General features: G+C 39.8%; 1 protein-coding gene across 1 annotated transcript in view; it reads left to right on the top strand.

Moving 5' to 3' along the window:
- Positions 1 to 12,332, top strand: part of HSD17B12 (hydroxysteroid 17-beta dehydrogenase 12) — an 86,976-nt gene that overhangs the window by 31,992 nt on the left and 42,652 nt on the right. Inside the window, 1 exon segment of the mRNA XM_065064772.1 lies at positions 4,363 to 4,438. Coding sequence (XP_064920844.1) covers positions 4,363 to 4,438 — 76 coding nt within the window.

The raw sequence follows: 12,332 nt of genomic DNA, 5'->3' as shown, positions 1-12,332 counted from the left end.
CCCTGCGTATGGACGCCTATTAAGACAGTTGATCACAAGTATGTAATCCTGCTGGAAAACACTTGACTGTTTCTGCTGTAGATGTTGTAGGCACGGAGCACCTCAAAAGCAACCCAAAGGGCACAAATAATCGTTCCTGGGCTATAGAATAAAGCACATTTCTATTTTTAAAATGTTGTTGTTATTTATTTACTTATAAATAAATATTTAAACCCTTTGACAGTTTACATGGATGAAAATACTTCATGAAGTCGAGTGTGAATGTATTGTGAAGTGTAGAATACCTGAGAAGACTTCCCAGTCTTTCAGTTAACTATAGAGATGTCCTCATAAGACTTCTAGCAGAGGCCTGTCTTCTAGAAATTCCCATCAGGTTGCTATAAATGCCACTGGCATACAACTGCTTGAGCACTGATGGCTGTGATTATAAACATGCAGATTACTTCCTTCTCCTTGGAGGAGGTTGTGAGAAATATAATGGTGTGTTGAGAATTGTCTCTTTGAAAGTTTGACATCACCAGGAAGTTATGGAAGAATGTTATGTGTTTGTGGATTCTCTGTTTATGCTCTGCTCTGTTGGTTACTTTCATTCTTTTCCAAGCAAAGATCTGTTTTTATACTTTTTCACTCTTTATTCATTGCTCAGCACTGATATCCTTTTCATCACTAGACCACCCCTTCATGAAAGGTGGTGCCACAGTAAATGTAAGTTTTCTTCTCTGGGTTATGCTCACCCAGTCTTTCATTTCAAAGCAGCATATTTTTTTTTTTAAGGATATGGTCAGGGGTTGCTATTTGTTGCCTCTTGTCTGCTATTCGCTATTGCAAATCATGAATTAAATTTAATCATGGAATCATAGAATCATGGGATGCTAGGGATTGGAAGGGACCTCAAAAGATCATCTGGTCCAGTCCCCCCTGCCGGAGCAGGAACACTTAGATGAGGCTACACAGGAATGTGTCCAGGCGGGATTTGAATGTCTCCAGAGCAGGAGACTCCACAACCTCCCTGGGCAGCCTGTTCCAGTGCTCTGTTACCTCACTGAGAAGTTTCTTCTCAAGTTTAAGTGGAACCTCTTATGTTCCAGCTTAAACCCGTTACCCCTTGTCCTACCATTGTTTGTCACAGAGAAGAGCCTGGCTTCATACTCGTGACACTCACCCTTTGTATATTTATAAACATTAATAAGGTCACCCCTCAGTCTCCTCTTCTCCAAACTAAAGAGACCCAGCTCCCTCAGTCTTTCCTCATAAGGGAGGTGCTCCACTCCCTTAATCATCTTTGTGGCTCTGTGCTGGACCCTCTCCAGCGGTTCCCTGTCCTTCTTGAACTGAGGGGCCCAGAACTGGACACAATATTCCAGGTGCGGTCTCACCAGGGCAGAGTAGAGGGGAAGGAGAACCTCTCTCGACCTACTAACCACCCCCCTTCTAATACACCCCAGGATGCCATTGGCCCTCTTGGCCACAAGGGCACAGTGCTGGCTCATGGTCATCCTGCTGTCTACCAGGACCCTCAGGTCCCTCTCCCCTACACTGCTCTCTAATGAATCATTCCCCAACTTATACTGGAACCTGGGGTTGTTCCTGCCCAGATGCAATACTCTACGTTTGCCCTTGTTATATTTCATTAAATTTTTCCCTGCCCAGCTCTCCAGCCTGTCCAGGTCCCGCTGGATGGCAGCACAGCCTTCTGGTGTGTCAGCCACTCCCCCCAGCTTAATGTCATCAGCAAACTTGCTGATAGTACACTCTAGTCCCTCATCCAAGTCACTGATGAATATATTGAACAGTACTGGCCCCAGCACCGACCCTCGAGGCACTCCACTAGATACAGGCCTCCAACCTGACTCTACCCCATTGATCACAAATCTCTGGCTTCTTTCCTTCAGCCAGTTTGCAGTCTACCTTACTACCTGATCGTCCAGACCACACTTACTCAGTTTAGCTATGAGAACGCTGTAGGAGGCTGTGCCAAATGCTTTACTGGATATATTTGTATGCTAGTGATAAACTAGAGGTTGTGATCCTATTGCATGCTCTGCTATGCACAGCTGCTTAGTATTGCTTTTTGTAGATCCTCTTGCTATATCTATTCTAACAAGAGCTTTAACTCTGCTTTGGTGGGCTGTCAATGACCTTCCTTTCCTTTGCTACCAAAGTGGAGAATGTGGTAGTTAGTAACATGGGATTTAAGGAAGTCAGATGTCTACATCTGTGAACTCTGTTAGAATGGTGACTCTTGCTTGCATCAATCTTTAGGCTACAAGAGCATCTTCCCAGTGTTTGGTAGTCTAGGTGACTTTTTGTGATCAATTTTAAGGTCTTCCCATTCAGCCTTTTCGTGACCCTAGGGATATTGGCCAAAGATCCAAGTATAATGGCAGGTTATCTACAAAGCAACTGGGTCTTCCTTGTTCCTTATATAAAAACATAATTAGCTACTGGTACCTCAGAGGATCATTATTGCTCTTTGGACTATTGTCCAAAACTCCCTAGACCTCTACCAGTGAATTCAGAGTGCTCAGCAGAAACTGATCTAGTTTCGTCAGACTGACTGAACTTGCTGTTGAGCACTGTATCTTTCCCAAGTTTCATTACTTCTCTTAAGTTATATTCATTGCTACTTACAGGCTCTTTCATTGTCTATTTTATGTGCTCTGTACTCAGAATTCCTCTTGCAAATGGGTCTCCATTTCCAGGCTTTGGATGCACTTCTCAGAGTGCATTCTTCAGTGTCAATATAGCAGCAGTTTCTCTCAAGCTCTCTCTTGTGGTGGAAGTTCCCTAAACATGCTGAGGTTTCACTAACTCGTTTTGTTGGGATGGCTTGGCTTACTCAGTTTTAGAGGTAAGTACAGCTGGATACTTTTCCGTAAAGCTCAGGCACCTGCCTAAGCAATCTGGCAGCTCAGAAGTTATGACTGCTGAAAGAATGTAAACAGTATGTCAACAGTGGAACTTATACCCATGAGGAACATCTCTTGGGCTTTTTTGTACCATGGGACCAGAACCATTTCAGACTCTGAGCAAATTACTGTAAGGTTGTCCTTGGTGTCACAGGCTGAGATACTTTTAGGTGAAGTATTTGTCTTCACTGCCTTGATCCTGTGGAATAAGGATGCTACGTTATTCCTTTCTCCCTCCTGCCATCCAAGCCTAATGCTTGGCTTAATTAAAAGTTTATTCCAGTGAGCCAAGTGCTTAGCTGGAGGTGGATGTGTTCACCCCTATTGGACAATTGTCTTTACAACATTAGATAATTTTCTTGAGCATAAAACATAAGTTACCCATAAGCCTCAACTTGGCCGAAGTTTGTTAGCAGTTCCTAGTGTGAGTGGCTTTGGTTTCATCACACCTCACTCTAAGCTGATAAGAGACCTAGTATGGGATTTCTGCTTAGAGATCACACCTGGGAACGATGTATGGAGTTCGATGAATTTTGTTAAACTTTTCTCTGAAAGTTTTCTTGGTTTGTGTGCTTCTAGAAAGGCAGATGAGATTAAGTCACTTTAGGTTGTGGCTGTACTGTGCTGTCTATTTTCATTGTTTTTGTTGTGGGTTTTGTGTGTGGTTTTTTTTTGTGTGTGTGTGTGGGTTTTTTTTATTTTTTTTGTTTTGTTTATAGTTTTCCTTTAAGACCCATTCTCATCTGCTTGCTAAGGCAGTGAAGGAGTTTTATTGGAACAATGAGAACTTACCTGGTTTTCATATGTAGGTGTAAAGTATCTGAACTGTGAATATATTGTTTTAACTTCTCACTGGGACATTGGTTGTTTCTATTGCAAAGTAATTCAGATAAGTAGCTGTCTTTCTGCAGACACTTCTAAATGGAGTTGTTAGATCACATTACAAACCTGCAGTGGTAGGTCTGACTTGATGACCAAGATATGCTCTGGCCACAGCTGAAGTTACAGAACTTTCCTAAAAGAACTGTACGAGTAAATTAACTATGATTAGTACAAAGTAAGAGTGTAGCCTGACTAGAGACAACAAGTTTTGAATGCTGGGGTAATTTTGCCACATGATTGTTTGAGTGACCATGGATACCTTAACTCAGCAAGTTAAGCTTAATTATGGGTAATAACTTCTTTGCTCTTCTTTGCATCCTGTATTGGATGACTGAGAAGATGATAAATTTGTTGTGAAGGGAATCAAGTAAGAAGTAACATGGAAACATTTGTCTTGGTTTACCCCTTCATGTGTGTGTTTAAAATTGAGTAGTTTGTGTTTTTCTTTCTTCAAACTTGCTGTTCATACATTGTTGTGATGTTTGACTAATTATGCAGTTCCATTAATCAGGATACTAACTTGAAAGCGATTTATGATTGTTCTTATGTCTCCTGTTTTGTTTTGTTGCAGTTAGCAAGACGTGGAATGAAGGTGGCTCTAATTAGTAGGTCAAAAGAAAAACTGGACCAGGTTGCAAGTGAAATAAGTGAGTTGAAAACTTCTTCCCTAAACTTCACAAGCATGCTTATAAATAAACGTGATTGAACATGAATTTCATAATGATAGTATATACAGCTTTAATTTTGAAAAAGGTTTGCTCTTGTGTACAGTGCAAATCTTACAAATATAAGTGGTAAAGGCCTTGCAGATTGATTTTACAGGTGTTCATATTTAATTTCTGGGAACAACAGGGCTTAATTCTGGAATAAGTACTTCTGAAACTCTTAGCCTTCCAAAAGAACAGCTTACCTGGTCAGACCAAAATACCGACTATCCCCATAGTAGCTGTCTAAAATGATAGTAAGGAGAAAAACATGTAGCCATTACTTCATCTGACTATTCCCTCAGCTTGAAGCAAGTTTGATTGCATTGGCTTCAGCCATAGGGGTGGTTTCTTTGTAACTCAAAGTTGTTGAAAACATGTTCTTTATGATGCTGGCTATATTAAGAAGTGCACAAATTTATTGTGGGTAGCTTTCCCCTCCTTCTCCTTTTTTTTTTTTTTTTTTTTTTGTTTGTTTGTTTGGATAAACTGCTGTCATGGTTTAATTGCAAGGTGACAAACCATGGCAGATGCTCTCTGTTATCCTCTCACTCACCCTGCCCGCATGGGAAAGATGATAAGAAGGAAGGAAAAGAAACTTAGACTTGCAAAGTTGGAAAAGTTTTAAAATGCTTTACTAGTGCTACTAATAAATACAGAAAATGATGCAAAATATACAAAACCAATCTTGAATGTCCTGGGGGTAGAGCTGAGGGAACTGGCAGCTGGTGTGGCTCCAGCAGCTGCAGGGCAGGCACCTGCAAGTCCTGGATAGGACTTCACAGCAAACTGGAACTGGATTCAGGGATGCAGGGTCTTAGGCCTTGGATCACCGGCATAAGTGGCAGTGTCCTCTTCAGATGCTGGCCATGGTTAAAGAGAGCAAGACCCTTGTGATCTCCCTCTTTTATAGTGTGTATGACACGTATGGGATGGAATACTCAGTTGGTTTTAGTCACCTGTTCTGTCTGCCCCTCCTTGCAAATATGCCCCTCTCACGATGGGACGTGCGAAATCTTAACAGTCTTTTTGGTTGTTATAGCAATAAATCTAAACATGGGGCTTCTCCTGCATTCCATTGGTCGGTCTTATCAGTCTGGAGCACGGTGTCTGAGAAAACATGTAGCTGAATTTAGAAAAATGCAGTTACTTAGAAGAACTTTGCTGAAAGGAAAATTCACTGAAAAAGAACTGGTCTTGTTTTTAACAAAACCAGGACAACTACTCAAAGATCAGATTAGAGAGCTGTAGGCTTTTTTGGGGTGTTCGAGTGTGCATAGTCATAGCAATTTAGGGAATCATTTAATGTGTTTAAGAACATGTATGAGGGATTGTTTCTTCGGTAAGCATGTAACAAATGACTGTAATGCAAAAATAAGGGGGCAACTTAAGTATTCCAATCACAAATGTAAAATAGATATTTATATGGAGATTAGGAGAAAGGTTCCTCAAGTCTCATGCTGACAAATGATTTTCCAATTGGGGCAAAGTATAATCCTAACACACAAGAATTCCTCTTGGAATCTAGATCCCTTTTATTAAGGCAGATGTAATGCAAGATTATTAGTTTATTCAGAGTATATTGAGATAAAGTGAGGAATGTAGCCTTGTGTGTAGAAGTTTTTTGATAAGCACAAGTGGGACTTGTGTACTCTAAAGCAGGTTTTTCAGCACAGTGATGTTAAGAAACCTTTAAGCTTATGCTTTTGTCTTACCCTCCCTTGTCTTGCTTAGACTTTCCTAAAATTATTTGTGTACATAATGCAGATAAATGTAAGAGCTGCCATCTTTCAGAAGTCATAAATGTATTATTTTGGCTTGTTAGTTAAAACTTCTAATAAATTTATTAGTGGCACCACTTTACTGTAAAGCAAAATCTACAAGTCAAGCCTCAACAAACTGTCCTTTGCTAAGTTGTAAGGGGCTGCTTAGTGAATGTAAGGATGACTAAAAGATTCAAGGACTTCAACTTGCTTAATGGTAAATGTTTTACTAGTTTACTGAAAGACAGAGAACATACAATTTTTATGTAAATGCTGCTGGTCTGTGATTTTTAGTGTTCAGTGTAAGATGGCACATGAAACTCTTTTCTAGACAGAAAAAGCTTTTGATGTTTAAGTGGTAGAGAGCATTCCTTAGAGCAAAGATGGCATCAAGTCCTGTCTTCTGCTGGTTTGGAAGTAATTAGTGGTGTTCTTTAGTATCCTGCATGTAAGGATGTTCCTGCAATGTTTGGATATACCTGTGATACCCTAGTCAGCATAGTTGCAGTGCAAATTAAACAGTGTAGCTGTCACTACTGGAACAGCCTGTGTGTGTATTGGAGCTTACTGCAGATATGTGGGTCGCAAAGAGGTGGTCTTTTTGCTGGTTCACTGCAGTAGCTGGATGGTATTTTGCTGCATACGTGGGTGTACGCAGTCACGTTTCTTACTGTGCTGTATAAAGTTGTCTTTTTAAGTAAAAGTGTAACTGACAGAAGTATCTACAAATAACTTGTTCTAGAATAATACACTTAAGCATGAAGCAACAAGCTTCCTGAAAGTGGTCATAGCCCTTTCTGTACCAGTCTGGAAATCTCTTCCTCCTTGAGAATTAAGCATGATGCTGACAAGACAGATGAATCTTCTGCTCTGAGCTTTCAGCACTTACATGATAGCTGCTGTGGAAGTTTTTCAGATTAAAAAAAATAGGTACATATACCTGTATAGAGCAGCCTGTAATACATAATTACTGTTAGGCCTCACCCAAACATTTTTCTGCTTTCTTTCCTAAACCATTCTGAAATGAGATGACTCATGTTGGGTTTTCAGAACATTTCTTTTGACAACACTGAGCTACTGAAATATATACCTTGTTCACTGTGGCGTATGCTGAAGGATTAGGATAGTCTGCATAATCAAGCAGGCCTGAGTTGCACGTTAAGATCCTGCAAGATTTTAGCTGGCCAGAATTTTCTTGTATTCAGGCTTATGTGGTCTTTGCAGTCTGTTCAGATGTTGTTGTATATAATGTGAGTGACTTTTTAGAGCTAAGGCTGTAACTACTTGGGTGTTTCCCTTGCAGGCTCCCAAAGTAGCTTTACATTTCTTTATGGTGGTCCTGCAATTGTTCTTCAAATACACGTGAGCTTGCTCATCTCGAGTAATGACCCTTAATTATTTTAAGGAAGAATGGCTGTTTGACTACTTCCAGTTCTTTGAACCGTGTGAGCCGTGCGTGTTTTCTGTTCCTTTCTAATTTCCACTGATCAGAGTCCTGATCATCCTAGTGAATGGATAGTTGCCCCCTGCAAATAATAAGGGTTTTGAGGATCAGGTATGTCCAGGCTATTCAGAAGAATCTCTTCTTGTGCTCTAGGGATATGCTTACATTAGGAGTAATATCTACGTACAAAATGCAAGTTGCATAACAACTGTCACAAGGGAGGTACTGATAGGTCTTTCTGAATGTTAAATGCCAGCTGACCTGGATCTGATATTTTTTGTGTGTGTGCTTGTGTACATTAAACCAGTTGTACTAATGTTACAAGACAGCCAGATATTCTGAACTTGCGGCTCAATTTGAGCACTGAAAATTAGTGGATTAATTACAGGTAGTTAAAGACTTTGGAAGACTTTCCAGCTTGTCTTCAAGCATGTTGTAAAGCTGAATTTGTGGAATAATTAGGTGCTGTAGCATTTGCTGCAAAAGGAAATTCTGCTTTATGTTCCCTAAGAAACAGGACATAGGCCACGGACTCAAGAAGCAAATTTTGTATTTCCTCTTCAGTGATCATGACACCTTTGCATGGAATTGCATAGGTTTTATGAAACATATTTGATCTCTTAATCAAGTTTTCCTACACAAACACTGACTAGTGGGGTCACTATCTGAAATCCTTGGTCTAGTTTTGTTCCTGTTACATCAGTGTGCCAGCACCTTTTAAAAAAAGTGTCTGTTCTGTTACATTGTTAAACACTTTCAAGGGTTCAGGAAGGCTCAGAAAGAAAATTTTTCTGGAGACAATCCTTTGGACACCATGTATTGTGACTGTTCCCTGATTTGCTGTATTTAGTAATGAATATGGTGCAAGATATCTCATGTGCTTTGTATAATCGTTTGGTTCAAGATTTTCAAGTAGAAAAGCTTGAATTGTTGCACTGTTGGTGATAGGGATGTTCTGAGCAGACTGAAGAACTTTGCTGTAGAAACTCATTTCCTAGGGGCTGTAGCATGAAGAATGCAGTGAAAACCAGTCAAGCAGGGAAAACACTTTAAAGAGAGCTTGCCTATAGGGAAGTTTTCAAAACAAGAATTTGATATTGTTGTACATTATTAGCTGGTGGCTTCACAGGGCAGGTAGTGGAGTTGTGTGTGAGCTATGGGAGGCAAGAAAAAATAGTTGTAGCTAAGTAGTGTTCCTACTTGCAAGTGTAAGTACCCACTTACTTGTAGGAAAGCACATATAAATGCAACATGGGAGACTCTGAGTTTGTCATGAGTTAATGTATATATTCCCATTTGCTGCTTTCAAGTTGTTGGTGGTTAGTGTTACATCCAGGTGATAATACGAGCTCCTAAGGAATTGTTTGGACTGAAAAAATATTTTTTTTTTCTCCAACATATTCTTACAAAGATGACTTAGCTGAAATACATTGATTTTTAAGCCTTTCACACTGTTCAAGAACTAGTGTCCAGAACTTTAATTTGATTCTGCTATGTCTGTCTTTAAGAACATACGGATTTTGCAATTAAAATCTAAGTAGCTGCCTATTTACTCCTGATTAAGTCTCCTGAGCTCAGTGTGTAGTGTTCCTGAAATTGCTTGGTCATGGTAGTTTCATCTGGATCTACTCTCTATCCATATGATACAATGTCAGGTACATTGTAAACTGGTAGCTATCATGTTTAGACTTGAGGTCTGTTGTGTTCTCACTACTCTGGCATGATTTGTCAGTACATGAAACGAATGGGATGTGGTGCCAAAACCAGAAATGTTCCTTCTCCATTTCCTGGGCAGGTGGGTTTTACAGTTTACTTCTCCTTTCTTGGTAACAAGATAGTGGGGAGCATTCTGAAGCAGGCTTGATGCTGAGCACTGTGCTCGTGCCTCAGCTGTTACCATGACCTACTGCTACAAATGGCTAATGCCCCTCTTGGCAAATTGGTCCCCTGCAGATGCTCAGCCACATTTATCTTGGGGCACTTTGTCCCTTAATATCTGCCCTGTCATTTGCAGTTCCTCTCCTGCCCCTCCTCACGTCCTGGAGTTCGCAGGTAGGAATATTTGCATTTCATAGAGGAGGCTGAAATGCAGACAAACTCTGTGAGGAAGAGGACATTGTCTTACTTTCTTGCACAGAAATGACAAGGTTCTCTTTCCTCAGCTTAACTTGAAGACTAACTGAACCTGGCAGTTATTTTGACCTTTTGAGATCTATTTCAAGGTAAATTAATGTGTTTGCAGCCTTCCATCATCTGAGCCAGGTTCAGCTTGACATACTTGAAATCCCCCTATATTTCTTTGACTTGACAAAATGGCTTCAGATATTTTAGGCTTGTTTTGTTGCACTGAAGTCACCTTTCACATAAAGTTGTAGCGTAAGGATCTTTGATTCAAAATGAGCTCCTGGTTTTCATCTCTGGAAAAGGTTTCCACTTGGATGAAGTGAAGTAAGTTCCTGTGGTTTTGCCTTGAGTGGTGTCAGACACTTCCTAAAGGAGCAGTTGTCAGACACAGTAGAGAGCTGACAGAGGAGTCAAGCCAAATTAATTTTTATTAATTTGTTAATAAATGAAAAAGATGAACCCTGAATACAATTGACAGATCATGTAAAAGACATAGAGCAATTGGGAAGGGAGCCTTTTTTAAAAGTTATTTTCTTTAAAGAAGCATCCTGCTTCTGTGGTTTGGGTTTTTCCTCCGTGCCCCGTCCCTGTTTTTTATCATGTTCTCTGGCATTTTCTCAGTAAAGTTTTGCCTGGATTAATTTGAAGAAACTGAGCAGAATGCCTAGAGAGAAACACCTGACAGATGTCCCATAAGCTGCAGGATGCAGTCCTGGGTCTGTGTCACCCTTCAGGAGAATTTTGAGGCAGCAACAAGGTAGGATAAGCCACAAGTAGAGTGTTCTGCAGGTGACTAGTGACATCCTTGCAAAAGGACTTTGTTTACGTATCAACCATCAGCTATGGAATAACAAACCATTTTGTCATAGTTGCTTTTAAGGATGAAAACCAGTTTAAGAAACTTTAGCAGTCAGTGTCATGGGTTACACGTAGCAGTAAGTGATCTGTCAAGGTCTAGCAGGTGGTGCTTTTTCACTCTGGGCAAGACTGAGTTAGCCTCTTCCAGAAAGGAGGATTGAAAGTGTGCTTGAAAGTATGCTTGCTGTGAACCTCACTGCCAGAGTGCTTCTATGTAGTATTTGTAGTGTTGATAGCTTGTAAGCCCCTAAAGTCCAGGAGAAGAAATGTGTAAAGGTTATTTATATGTGAATTAAGTGCTTTGGGTTTACTTTTCTGAATGTAAACTACAGCAGAAGTATCCTCTTCTACACCTTAGATATTCTGTATATTGTGACTGTAGGTTCAGGGCTAACTCTGGGACCTAATGGTGTCCTGAGTCTGTTTCACACACTAGGTAATTGGACCAATTTGGCAGATGACTGACTTGGTACTTTTGAAACCTGGACTGAAGAACCAGGAATCCCTGCAAGCATCCAGGGTCACTGCCTGGCAGTAGCTGGGTGGAGGAATAGGTTGCCTGTTCTAAAACGCACAGAAACTCAATGCCTCTCTGCTAACAGCCTATTTGTACCATGGGCTTTTGCGGATACCTAAAACAAGAGCTCTTGTTCTAGTCTCTGGGCCATTAAACATCTTTTGTTAACACAAAAGCTGCAATATATTGCTTATCACTTTCAGTGTAAAATAAAAAGAAAATTACATGAAAAATTAGTACTGGCTTGGTTTCACTGAGTGAAAGTCTGTTTTGCACATCTGGTTTAAAGCAATTGGTGGAAGCTCTATTGAAGAGACACTTAAATTTAGTACTTTTAAAAAGCTCTAGAGGGAATGGTGTCTCTCTGGCATAAGGAAAGAACTGGATGGTGCTGTCCCCCTTCAACTTCCTTCTGTGAATGTGTGTTTTAGCCTTTTGTCAATTTTTTTAGCAGGTCGAGTTCTTTTACACCAAGCTCTTTTTATCTGTCAAAGCTGTAAAAATCCCTGATAGACTTCTCTCTGCTGAAGAAATGACGATAATCACTTATGGTTTTTTTCAGGAATATGTTGTGGTGAGGAAAATAATTAATGCTAGTTAGTAGCTCTTCATGGAGAAACTCAGTTCACCTGTTTCACAACAAATATTTAGAAAAAAAAATCCATTAATACAAAAAAGAAACACTTAGAGAGTACTGAAAACTGTGCTTTTAAGTGTCTGTCTTTTGACTACAGTGAACACTTTTCTGTGGATGCTGAGTACAGGTGAATCTATCAGGAACATACACGCACAAATGCTGAATTAGCCTAGAAGCTTGTTTCGCTTTTAAAATTAGTTTTAATTCATGTAGAGTGACTGACTTAGGTAATGAAATTGACTTGAGAGCAAGGGGATTTTTTTTTTTTTTTTTTTTCATTAATCCACACTGTAACTTTCAGTCTCTGTAAGTGACTCTTAAATTCTTCTTAAGTAATTCTCCTGGTCATTTTGGGATTCACTCTATTGAACTTAAATAAAGATGTGTTTCTTTAAAGATTTACTGTTCTAATAATTATAGGGATGGTGAATTTAGACTTTAATGTGCAAAAAGTGATGAAAAATTAATGTTTACATGTATATACATATAATGTG

The sequence above is a fragment of the Columba livia genome, chromosome 5 (assembly GCF_036013475.1).
Source record: "Columba livia isolate bColLiv1 breed racing homer chromosome 5, bColLiv1.pat.W.v2, whole genome shotgun sequence".
Lineage (NCBI taxonomy): Eukaryota > Metazoa > Chordata > Aves > Columbiformes > Columbidae > Columba > Columba livia.
Note: the sequence above shows the minus strand (reverse complement) of the source record. Positions and strands in the feature narration are given on the sequence as shown.